Source organism: Solanum stenotomum, chromosome 10 (assembly GCF_019186545.1).
Source record: "Solanum stenotomum isolate F172 chromosome 10, ASM1918654v1, whole genome shotgun sequence".
Lineage (NCBI taxonomy): Eukaryota > Viridiplantae > Streptophyta > Magnoliopsida > Solanales > Solanaceae > Solanum > Solanum stenotomum.
Window position 1 is genome coordinate 53,024,653 of NC_064291.1, and position 13,776 is coordinate 53,038,428.

Here is a 13,776-nt window from a genome sequence, read left to right on the forward strand (position 1 = left end):
AGGTCTCCTTGACCCGGTATCCGATAAGGCGTCAAGAAACTAACTTTAGGCTCAAAAACTCGAAACGCACTCGGGGCCTCTAAAAATTCAACCAAGACTCATTCTAGACTTAGAATCACCCCCTGAATCCAACGGTGCCCTCAGAATTCCATTTCGAGCAACGGAACCTCGTTTGTTGACCAAAGTCAACTCTTGATCAAAATTTCACAATTTTTGCAACTTAGGACCTCAAATCTTCGTTTTAACTCCAAATTCGACTCCGTAAATTCTCATAGACCCGTTTCGACATTCTAAAACTGCTAGAATCGACAGAAATCCGATTCGAGCCTCGAAACTCCAAATGACTCGAAATAGCACTTTTAACCAAACTTTAACTTTTAAAAACTCAACTTTCCAAAAATTCAACTTTTCATCAATTTTCCTTCAAACCAACTTCGAAAATACAACAATTAGGACTCGGGGCAATTATCAGGAGGGGTAAAACGGTCATTTTATGAAAATTTCCAAAAATGACCTTTAGGGTCATTACAATTATAATAATGATGACTAACTAACTAGTATACGTATACTTAATTACATAATTTTCCCAATTAAAAATAAGACTATGACTAACCGTAACATCTTAATCGATAAGTGGGTCTTGGATTTTAAAATAATAAAACCTTCAAAGAACCACTAAAGCCTAAAGGACAAACATATATCTTTTACCTGCACTTTTGTCGATTAATCAATGTTAATTATACACATATTTGATTAGTAATACTTGTTAAATTATTAAAGATAAGATTTTGCACTAATCATAGAAAAAAAAATGTAAAAATGACCTGGGTCAAACAACTTAATTAACAATATCAAACAAAGATAAGAGTTTGCACTAATTAATCATAGAAAAATTAAAACGGCCTCGGTCACTATAGGTGAGTACAGGGGCGGATCTACGTGAACAGGTGGGGGTGCCATGGCACCCAGTGATCTCGAAAAAAACGTCGTTTATATATGTACATATGCACAATAATTAAATATATATTACTTTCGCCACCCAGTGACTGAAATGCGGAACAACTCAATTGGCGAAGGAGTTAGTCTGCCACACAGCCAACGCGGGTTCGAACCTCACTGCAACACATGTTTTTTGCTTGCTCCTTTTCTTCTTTACTTTTCTTTTTTGTCTTTTTCATTAGTATGTAAAATTGTAAAGGGCTTAATTTTTTTTTCTCCATTCATTCTTATTTATTTACTATTCTTTATTAATTCAAATTGACTCATTTTCATGATTAATTTTTAGTTCTTCTTTTCTTTCTTTTTTGTCTTTTTCATTAGTATNTTCAAAGAAAAAAACAAAAGAATGATAATTACACAGGTTGAACTATCTTACATATTATTTATTAAAAAAAGGGAAATTTCACAAATATCCATTATAATAAACTTAATTATGCTTCATAATTATAATTTGCATATTTACCGACGGTAGCTATAGTTTAAGTTGTTTGTATAATTTGCGGGTACGTTTGTAATAATTGAGTTATTTTTATATAAACTTGAAATAATGAATTTATACAAATATGAACATCTACTTTAAACACTTATACAAATTATATTATACAAAATTACACCATACAAAGATTGATACATATTATATTATACAAATTCTAAATTATACAAAAATGTGGGCATACAAACTTGAAATCCCAACCCACGTAATTATCATTAAATGTTGATCGTGAGTGATAATAACTAATATTATAATAATGATGACTAACTAACTAGTATACGTATACTTAATTACATAATTTTCCCAATTAAAAATAAGACTATGACTAACCGTAACATCTTAATCGATAAGTGGGTCTTGGATTTTAAAATAATAAAACCTTCAAAGAACCACTAAAGCCTAAAGGAAAAACATATATCTTTTACCTGCACTTTTGTCGATTAATCAATGTTAATTATACACATATTTGATTAGTAATACTTGTTAAATTATTAAAGATAAGATTTTGCACTAATCATAGAAAAAAAAAAGTAAAAATGACCTGGGTCAAACAACTTAATTAACAATATCAAACAAAGATAAGAGTTTGCACTAATTAATCATAGAAAAATTAAAACGGCCTCGATCACTATAGGTGAGTACACAATACAATAGATGCACTAACATGAAATTAACTATATTTACTTAGATCATATATACGTTAAACAAAATATTGTATATTTATAAGTAGATATATTCAAGATTTGGTCAAAAATTAAATTAAAACACAAATCAAATTAAGCTGACTAAAAAAAATAACAATAGATTTCGTTTGGTTTTGAATTTTTACAACGCAAAAACATTTGGCTTGATTTTGGGTTTTACTGTTAAAAAAAATTGATAAAATAACCAAATCAAAACAACAAATTATATACATAAGTTTTTACAATTATAAACATATGATATTAGCTTTTCATAAATAACTGTAATATTTTATACCTTTTAAATTATTAATTTACCTATAATTTACATAAATCTCACAATATTAATAGCTAATTATATCATTTTTCTAATATTTTTCAAATTACAAGAATCTCTTAAAATTTATGGATTCTGAATGCATCATTGGACTTGTAGATACATCACTAGACTTCTCGATACATCAACAAACATCCTAATACATAGCGGAGTGATGTATCCGAGAGGGGATAAGATATCTGCATACATAGGCGGGATGTATCAGAGAGAGTAAGGATATATCCGAGAGGGAGATGTATCAGAGAGGGGAGAGATCGATGTATGCGAGGGAGATAGAGATGTATCAGCGAGAGGGGATCGAAGTGATATATCCGAGAGGGAGATAGGGATGTATCAACAAGATGAGAGTGATGTATTCGAGAGGGAATTTTTAAATTTTTTTTTAAGTAATAGAAAATTTTAGAAATTAAAATAAAATAAGATGTGTATTTAAGTAATTTTTCCATAATTTAATTTGAGTCTACTTGTTCCACATGCACTACAACATTTTTATTTCTATTTCTGGAAGGATGCTCAATCTCAACACTCTACTTTTCCTGTTTGGTCTAGAGGTGGTGTGGCATATTGTCGGTTTTTTTTTTTTAAGAGTTTAGGTAATCATTTTATTTAAAGTTAGGATATAATTATTTTGTATATTATCTGTATAGCTATGCAATATAAACATGCTAAAAATTTGAAATAATGTTGAAAAATGATAAAAGATTGAGACACATCCATCTTGCAATAGTAAAGAGAAATTTATCGATTCGTAATGTTCATTTGAAATAGTTACATCTCTCATATTTAAGTTATTTTAATATTGTCAATTTATCATTAGCTAGTTATAAAAGGAAAAAACTAAATCAAAGCAATAATTTTTATTTGATTTGTTTTAGAAATTTTAAAACCGACTAAATTAATCCCTTAATTTAATTTTGATTTTAAATAAAGAATCCATCCAAATCAACCCCTAAATTTTTTGTTTTCCAAAAATAAAAAAAAATCTATTTCATTTCACTTATATGGGCTGGATATGGATTCTCATGTTAACTCATTTTATCCATATTTGTATGAGCTTAAATAGATGGAAGACCATATCAACCTATTTAAGAAAAAAAAAAAGAGTGATCCATTTAATTTAGGACAAATTACTTAACTACGCTCCTTTAGTTACCTTAATATCCATTTATCCCTACTTATTTCAAAATTTTCAAAAATCCCTTATTTACCTATGTATCCCGCATGTATACCGTGCACAACGCTATGTATCCCGCTATGTGGAATGTATCAAACCTAATGTATCCTGTGCACAACGCTATGTATCCCGCATGTATACCGTGCACAACGCTATGTATCCCGCTATGTGGAATGTATCAAACCTAATGTATCTTGTGCACAACGCTATGTATCCCGCTATGTGGAATNAAAAAAAAAAAAAAGTTTACCCCCCCCCCCCGGGCACCCCCCACACCTTCCACCAATCGACCCCTAAATTTTTTGTTTTCCAAAAATAAAAAAAAATCTATTTCATTTCACTTATATGGGCTGGATATGAATTCTCAATATTTTAGAAGTAATTTCTCAATATTTTAAGGTGTAATTTTATTGAAAAGTCTATTGATAAGATGTTGAGATCTCCAGAATATTGAACCAACTTTATGCTATTGACAATGAGTTTTTTTAGTTTCTGAAACTTGGTACATTGTTCATATAATAGCTTATTTGTGAATTATTCATGTACTAAGTGTTTGTGTCTATCGAGATACGTATGTCTTCAACAAACTTATTACTTTCGAACCGAAAAAACCTAACCAAATCGAACCAAACTGACGATAACCAAACCGGCGGTTATTTTTTTGATTTGGTTTGGTTTGGTTTTGGAAATTTAAAAATCAATTTAAATTGGTTTGGTTTTGGTTTTAACTAATAACCGATCCAAATCGAACCATGAACACCCTTAGTATTATGTGAATACCCTTAGATTTATGATATTGGAAAGAAATTGGAACTTAACCCTAGGCTTGAAACTTATATAATTTGTTATTTTTTCTATTTTATTATTGTAAATAATATAAATTGAGATTTTTAAAAATAATTTTGAAAAGAACTTAGGAGATTAGGGTACAAATCATCCAAAATAATAGGATAAGGTGTAAGTAACAAAAGAGCACATACATTAGGGATGCAAATCGTAAATTACTCTATTTTAAGATGGCAAGATTCAAAATTCTTATTTATTTGCTTAAGCTTCGTGACAAATAAAAAAAAGACAAATAAATTAAAATAAAGGAAGTATGTAAGACCACATAATTAAGAGTTTTAAGTTGCGTAGATCAATTTTTTTAAGGAAAAAAACACAAAAGAATGATATTTACACAGGTTAAACTATCTTATACATTATGAATTATAAATAAAACGACGACTAACCATAACATCTTAATTGACAAGTGCGTCTTGGATTTTAAAATAATAAAACCTTCAAAGAATCACCAAAGGACAAACAAGTATCTTTTACATGCACTTTTATCAATTAATCAATGTTAATTAATAATTAATACACATATTTGATTAGTAATACTTGTTAAATTATTAATTTTGTTGGAGTCTACTTCTTTCACTTGTCTATTTTTAATTTTCTTTGTTAAGATATCCATATGCTCTCGAATGGCTTGTATTCCTTTGATTTCTGAAGATTTAATCATTCTGTTTAAAGTTAGATATTATTTTTATAGATGATCTGTATAGCTATGCAATTTAAACATGCAAAAAAAATAAAATAGAAATAATGTTGAAAGATAATAGAAGAATGAGACATCATTCGTCATGTGATAATACAAAGAAACTTGATGAATGATAGTGTTCATTTGAAATAGTTATCTCATATCTAAGTTATTTTACTATTATCAATTTATCATTAGCTAATTATAAATTGGAAAATCAAACAAAATCAATGGTTTTTATGTCGTTTGTTTTTTTAAAAAAAAATTAAAAACTAACTAATTGATTTGATTTTGATTCTCATAAAAAGTCTATCCAAATAGAATCATAAACACCCCAATGATTGATTGTAAACTAAATTATTACTTCCTCCACTTCATATTAATTGAATTGCTGAGACATTTTTCATCTTTCAAATTAACTTAATTGTTCAATTTTCAAGACTATTTTTAGATGTTCTTTCAATTTTTCCCTTCATTAGTTAGTGTTGAAATTAATTACTATTAATCACAAATTTGACAATAATTAATCAGGGTAAAAATAGAAAATTATGTCTAATTTATGTCTTAATCTTCTGTTCTTAAAGGGCGTGAAGCACCTCAACAATTTAATTAATTTGAAACGGAGGGAGTATTATATATTAATTTTAAAATATTATAATATTTTAGAAACTCCAAATCCTAAATTTATCTTCATTGAATTATCAAATTATAAATGATTGTATAATTGTGTTTTGTATAGGTAGTAGAGTAAATAACAAATAAATTTAATGGTATTTTAGCACGTGGAGTCTCTTTGGAATATGTTGCCAAAGACGCGTTACTCCATTTGTTAGCTGCTAATAAGGGAGCCAAAAGGGTCAATAGAGTTTTTTTTGTCTTTATTATCTCTCGTTTATTTTTACTTATCGAAGAAACAATAAATAAATAGTTTATGTTGGATTAAGCTTTAAATGTGTGATGTTATAAGAGTTAAATTTAGTTAATTGATAATTTATTCGTTTATCACAATTATGTTGATTAATAATCTTACGAAGTAACATGAAAACTTATTTTTGAGGGAAACAAAATAAAAGAATGATAATTACACTGATTAAACTATCTTACGTATGAATTAAATAAGACAATGACTAACCGTACCTTCTTAACCGGTAAGTATGTCTTGAATTTTAAAACAATAAAACTTTCAAAGAACCACTAAAGGGAAACCATATACATATATATCTTTTACATGCACTTTTATCAATTAACCAATGTTTAATTAATACACATATTTGATTAGTAGTACTTGTTAAATTATCAATTTTCAGAAGTATGATGTATTTTTGGCCGTGTTTCTTGACAATCAACAGGTTAACAATATCAACCAAAGATAAGAGTTTGCACTAATCATAGAAATTTTCTTTTTAAAACGACCTTGGTCATTATAGGTGAATATATATAGTTAGATGTATTCAATGTTTGGTGAAAAATAAAACTAAAACACGAATCAAATCAAGCTGACTTAAAAAAAAAAAAACATTTGATTTTGTTTGGTTTTGAATTTTTAAAATCGACATTATTTGCTTTGATTTTTACAGTAAAAAAACTGATAACTTGATTTGATTTTGAATTGAATTGGACAGTTTTTTAGTTAACAACTTAGCATAGAGACTCATAAATTAGAGTGAAAAAACATATTTTTTTGCTATCATAATTTACATGAAAGTGTTTGATTGGACAAAAAATTTAAGAGAAAAATAAATAAAATTTAAAATTTATAATCTAAAATAAACTAGAGCTATAGAAAGTTTGGTGGTTATAATATAGTAATGAAGTATTTTGTGTGATAAAAGTTCAGTTAAAAGACTTACTACTAATATTAATTGCTAGTATACTTGACGAAAGACCTAATCCTTTATTTATTTATTTTAGATTTCATGAGAGAGTGAATGGATAAAAGGTTAAAAGGATCAATGAGTTCAGTTTGTACATATAAATTATAATGGTAGATACTTTTAAAAATTTATTTTGGACGAGGAAAGTGGATATTGGATAGGGAAAAGGAGAATAAATTGGAAACAAAGATTTATTTAAAAGGTTGAATTCTTAGCATCTGGCATGGAACAAACTTTTTGCTAGTCTCTTTCAATCTATTTTCCTTGCTTATTAAAATTAACGAAAAAGACCTAAAATACTCTTTAACTATGCAAAATGGTACAAAATTATGCTTTCGGACTTAAAATGCCTTCGATATTAACCTTTTGGCTCTCTTTTGTCCTCATAGTAAATCATAATCTCAATTAACAAAAGATCAAATACAGGCTTCCACCCGAAAGCCCCACCCGTAAAAATCCCCAAATATTTTAACCAAACCTTTCATCCCCAAACCCATTGATAATGTTGAATTGCGCTTCACACCCGGAGATTAACCAGTTGAATTGCTTCGAGATAAAAGTGGCAATGGACATAAAGTTCTTGCATACTAGCTCCAACACCTACTACTTCTTTTGAATCTCCAAAACGACTTGGAATTGATTGATGTCGAGGGCATTTTAGGCCCGAAAGATAGAAGAAGGATAATTTAGTATCAATTCATATAGTTGAAGAGAATTTTAGGCCATTTATCGTAAAATTAATTTTTACTACTCATTATATGATTAAGATAGAAATAATCATTAGTTCCACCTTTATCCTTGCTCAATAAATATGACAAAAGTTGATTAATGAGGTGAAAAAGAGATTGTTATTAAATTGAGATAAAAAAGAAGAAGAAGATAATATATGCAAATTACTTTTTAACTTAATAATTTTTTGAAGAATTTGCAAAAGAAAAACATGATAAGTAAAATAAATCGGAGGGATTAATTTTATTGCACTTTGGAGGATACTTTCCACATGCACTATTCTTGGCGAAAATGTTTTTTCACGAATGAACTCAAATTTGTTAGGGAAAATATGTTATTTTCCTTCTAATCATCTTGTTTTTAGAACTTTCGAGATTTCCTTCAAATTTTGATTCGTCTATATTATCACCCATTCATTTTTACTTGTCAAAAAAGCAATAAATTAATTTATGTTGATTACCTAAGCAGAAGTTTATAGGTTAGTCCCAATCATGTGAATAATTTGACACTTGACGAGAGAAACAAAGAAAACCATATTGAGTTCGTATGAAAAAAAATTACGAGGCCGGAGTAAGAGTGTTACCTAGGCTATATAGGTATCGTAAATTTAGCACAAATATTATATTTTTATCTATAAATAGAAAAATTGATCAAGGACGTAATAAATTATATTTTTAAAAATTTAAAATTCATAAATTCAAAATTCAAAATTCAAAATTCAAGTTCACTCGAGGTCGAAGACATGCATGATATGCATCTAACTTAATATTACAACAATAACAACTGAAATCTTGAAGCAACATGCATGAGAAATAAACATAGTACAAAGTACAGAGAACCTCTCATTCTCTGTATATTTCTTGCAAAATTAGACAGTAAGAGTAAACCTCTGTTCCATTGGATAAACAATCATATTCGCCCGCCTTCTTAAATAGTTCCAAATTGGTTCACCACTCATCCTGATTCTTCTTCTAATTTTTGTTTAATTTTCTCGAAAATCCAAAGTAGCATTTCGCCTCCCGAAAGCAGAAAACAGAGGAAATACAAAACAGGGGAAACAGAGTCCGGGAAGAGAACAGAGGCAGTGGAAGCCAAAGACAGAGAACTAAAGAAAACCATAACATGGTGTACGAAGTCGGAGAATTTCCTGTACATATAATGACGAGAAAATTTCAGGTTAATAGCATATATTAAACAGTATAGGAGCAAAGAAGTGACAGAAACTCTCATGGTTTTTGGATGAGTCGAAAAAGGATCAGTGTTGTTATTGCCTTGATATTTTAGCTGTAGAAAATTGAGTAGAATAGTGAAGAAGAATCCAAAAACTGTGAGGGAACAAGCTGTGGTGCTCTGTTCCTGGTACATATAGAAAATGTAGGATTGTGTAGCCATGAAAGTGGAATGTGCTTGGTACAAAAATAGGCCAATTCTTGAATTATTAGCCATTGAAAAAATTGAAGTTAAGAGACAAGATGAAAAAATAAAAGGGAGTAATGATGAAGACAATTAGCAGTTGATTTAATAATGTGTGTATATATAGAGAAGCTTGTCAAAATTTGGTGTCTATATCGACATTTACATCTTATGGTTATATTGACGAAAAAAAGAGGCTAATTGGGGTATTTTGAGGGTCAGAAGGTTCAAAAAGAATGAAGTTGTCAAAATACTACTCCTAACATTAGTGCGTACTGTTTTTTCAACATCCAATTCTATGAAATTTCTTTGTTTTTTTCTTCCGAAAGTGATGTAGGATTATATTAAACTCACTTCCCACAGTGCTTCATTAAAGGGAAGCGCACTTTATTAAAGATTTTTTCATACTCAGACTCTAAATCAAGATCTTCTTATTAAGGAAGGAGTAATCTTTCCGCTGCATCATATCCGTAGTAGGTGATAATTCTACGAAGTTTCATGTACTTGACAATTGAAAAATTGCAACCAGTATTAGTAGGGGGGTTAAGCATTTGATATTCGGTTCAATAAGGTCAAAGTTTCATCTAATTCAATAATTGATAATTGAAAATAGATATCAAATATAAAAAATTTTAAGTTTGATTTAGTAAATCAAACTTCGAATTGGTAATTGTGTGTTGAAGAAGAAAAATTCGATAGTACAATATTTTACATGTTAGCTTTTAGAAATGTCACATATAGATGGTAGATCTCCACTTTCAAGCCTTCATATTATGAATCGGCGGAATAGATCAATCAAAACATGCAGTCACATAAATTAATACGGATGGGACTATCAAACTTATATTGTCTTATTACTCGGAGCGCTACCTTTTGAATGAAGTTTTATCCAATATAAATTTGAATTAGTCTGATTCTAATACAAGGATTAGACACCGGTGAAAAAAAAAAAAAGCCATGCTACTGCTATTAATATAGTACTTTTGAAAGGGACTAGATCCTCCTCCTTTTTTTCATTTTTTTTTTCTTTTTTTAGATTTGATGAGAGGATATAAAGGTTATAAAGGCTAAAAGGATCATTAAGTTCAGTTTGCACAGCAAATGCTGTCCACTACTATACATAATCACAAAGCTTGAGCCTTTTTTTATTTTATATTTTATTTTGGATGTGGATAGAGAGAGAAAAATTAATTGGGAAGTTCTGTTTAGAAAATTAAATAATGAAAGTTTTTCCATTGCAAACGTTGAATTTTTTGGTTGTGCAAGTTTCTCATTTGTAGTTAATTTCTCTAATTTATTCCATAACTGACCTTGTCATATATTACAATTAATATCACTTAGCCAAAAATTATCTTTAATTAGTGATTCCAAGTCAATATGATAATTTGAACTTTTTCTTCTTGTTTTTTTTTAAATAATTATTTCTCTAAGCATGTTACTGTTATTGGTAAAATAATTATTTCAGGAATGAATACAAACTTGCTAGGGAAAAGATATGATTTATCCTTCTAATTACCTAGCTTTTGTTCCCTCTGTTTCATTTGTTTTAAAAGACGGAATCTTTAAAAGGATGTCTCTTTCCATTTTTAACAAGTTTTTAATTCCAACTTTTCGGTATTTACTTTTAACAGTTTTAACTCTCCATGCCACCACATTAGACTTGTTATATAGGGCTACTTCGAGTTGTCATTCAGCCTAACTGATACAACAAATTCAATGAAATCCCACTAAGTAGGGTGTGGGGAGGCTAGAGTGTTTAGAAACCTCTCCCAAATAAAAGAAGAAAATACAATGAAAAATGCATAACAATTAGTTCGAAAAGTAGTGTAGAACTTACGAGAAAGAAAAATTATACACCACATTGCATAGCAGTTAAACTCTTTATATGCCTCGTTATAACAATATTCGGAAGGTCTTGTGCTCAATGGCTAAATATTTCACATAAAATGTTACAAATGTTGCAGAACATATGTCTAGACAAAGTGAAAAAACAAAAAGAAAATCCCAACTTGACAATAGATTTGGCTTGTGTTCTCTTCTATAGCAATGTGGCCACGTTTTGGGGATCGTTCACTAAAAAGGGTTTCAATCGAGGGTCTGTTAGCTGGGGAAGACCAGCTCTTGCTCCCAATGCCCTACAGCCGATACCTGCCTGCAATTAACCCACAACGCAGAAGTTAGCTTCTTTTACATTTACAATTTGCACAAGACACAAAGCTAAAGTCTACTAACCACTTGAGAAGCAAATGGCAACATTCTTTCTGGTGGCATATTGGCACAGAGAGCTGCAGATTGCAAGTGGGAAATCCATGAGAAATGAAACATTACAAATTCTTATCAAGCGTGAAGGGAACAATGACATTAGATTTAAACTTGCATGGATATAGACACACCTAAGACTAAAGAAAAAAACAATAACATCCAGAAAGGAGGTAAGAAAATGGATTGAGGTAATCTCTCGATCCAATTGTTACAGGTAGAGGGAAAAGGGCGATGCAGGAATATAACACATGTAAAGGAAGAACATTAGGTATAAAGACTGCAGAGTATAATTTTGCTTACCATATAGAACTGCTCCAATAAATGCATCACCTGCACCAGTTGAATCGACTAATTCTGATGGCGGTATCTTTTCAGCTGTTCCAAGAAGCAGCTTCCCACTCACTGTCCCGATGCCTTTTGCATGCAATTTTGCAATATCCTAGAAGAAGACATGTACTTTAGTTTATTCAGCTTCATAAGAAGTCATAAGAAGTGCTGGGGAGAAAATAAAATCATAAGCAGCACCAAGAAGTCTCCAATAAAAAGAATTAAGAGGGTGATGAGTGATGGTACGACTGCAAGAGAACATGTGGAGGCAATTCATATTTGTAAAGATGAATATCATGACGTAATAGAAAAAGGGTACTAGCCAGGAAGCACCAACCATACACGACTCCCACTCCACAGTAGATACTCACTTTACAGTGGTGGGACTAGAACAAATTGAATTGTGTGCACGGATTTCTATTAGTCCATGAGCACTGTGGCCATGCTTCGGCCATCTATTGAATCATAAATCTTCTAATTGGTGAATTACCGAAGATATGGATGTTGCACTGGTTGCGCCAGTATCAATACTCTGCTTCATTTTCTTGAACAAGTCATCGACATCAATTTCTTCAGACTGGAGATCCTCTGCAAATCAACCCACTAACAAAACATAAATACATACACCTCTTTGTTCATCTTTCAAAACAATTTGTTTGCCTACAAGCAGACACTCAACATACATCAGAAGAACCAAAAAAATATGCAAGCATACCAGCTTCAGCCCTTTCTAACATCATGCAGCCATCTTCACCCAATGTCACAATTACAAATTTGATGTTTGGCAACTTTAGAAGTACAGAAACTAGAGCAGCTGGGATTGAAGGGGCCTCTGTCCATACCTGTGAGACAATCCATCTTTTGTCAAGCTCAAAAGGGCGAAAGATATTGTTGAGTCCCACATCGGCGGGATGAGGAGAAATTGGTCTCTTTATATGGTCGTGGACAATACTCACCTCTTGAGCTAACTTTGAGGGTTAGGCCCAAGGTCTATCACATGGTATCAGAGCCAAACCTATACTAATTCATGACTTACAGATGTTGTGGACCATATTAAATTTCCCATGCTCTAGATGTCCTGTCCAGGGTGCTGGGCGTGTGGGGTGATGATTCCACATGGTTGGATGACAAGAAATTGATCTCTTTATATGATCTTGGGTGATCCTAACCTCTTGAGCTAGGAGGAGAAAAATTAACACTATTTCACCTTTTAAAAAAGAGTGTTGAAAACAATTTTAATCCCCAATTATGTCGTAAGCAGTGGCAAGGGATAAAAGCTTTAAGTTGTAAGTTGTAACACACTGAGGGAGGAAGGGACTTTGTCGTCGAATTAAAATTGGGGAGACAACACATTTCACTCCTAGACTTTATTAGCAACTAAGAATTATAGGTAGATCACCAGATATCCAAATTGAAATTCCGCAGCAAAGGAACAGTGTCATTGCAATTTGTCAGTGTAGCTAACTTGCCTGTGGAAATCTCGCTGAGCATACGACATAAGTTGCCAAGTTTAGAAGGTCATCTACCCTTTCTCTTTTACTTTCTGCATCAATTACAATAGGTATATTCCTCCGATGTGCCTGCACTGGGAATCCAAAAGGCATACAGTATTTTCCATTTGATTGAAAACATAAATCTTCGGATAATTTGAACAAAAAACAACAAACAATAATTAAGCTCAATATGTCGGCTCTAGGATGAGTACAAGCAACATATTCAAAAGCAGACAGTAGGATAGAAGTTTTTGCTAGCCATTACTCCCATTTGTCTGACAAAGAAGTTCAAGTTAAAATTACCTCTCGGGCCACAACTAAAGCTGATAACAATTCAGTTTCTTGCAATACTCCATCAAAATATACAAATCTCACATCATCCAGAGCTGACGACAAATTCGACTTGGATAAATCCTCAGGTATCATAGGTGGGTATCCTGGAGTGTAAATGCAAGTCCGAGTTTTCCTGG

At 30.9% G+C, this 13,776-nt stretch overlaps 1 protein-coding gene across 2 annotated transcripts in view; it reads right to left on the minus strand.

The window, feature by feature from the left end:
- Nucleotides 1–11,094: 11,094 nt before the first annotated feature.
- The window catches only part of LOC125841515 (uncharacterized), a 4,951-nt gene continuing 2,269 nt past the window's right edge, over nucleotides 11,095–13,776 (minus strand). Inside the window, exons 7-13 of one of the 2 annotated variants that reach the window (XM_049520668.1) lie at nucleotides 13,610–13,772; nucleotides 13,283–13,393; nucleotides 12,529–12,655; nucleotides 12,304–12,401; nucleotides 11,787–11,925; nucleotides 11,457–11,509; nucleotides 11,095–11,376 (exon numbers count right to left, since the gene is read on the minus strand). In XM_049520668.1, the coding sequence (XP_049376625.1) occupies nucleotides 11,263–11,376; nucleotides 11,457–11,509; nucleotides 11,787–11,925; nucleotides 12,304–12,401; nucleotides 12,529–12,655; nucleotides 13,283–13,393; nucleotides 13,610–13,772 (805 nt within the window). In that variant the 3' untranslated portion in view covers nucleotides 11,095–11,262. The remainder of the gene's footprint in view (nucleotides 11,377–11,456; nucleotides 11,510–11,786; nucleotides 11,926–12,303; nucleotides 12,402–12,528; nucleotides 12,656–13,282; nucleotides 13,394–13,609; nucleotides 13,773–13,776) is intronic. The other variant, XM_049520669.1, reaches the window with a different exon arrangement.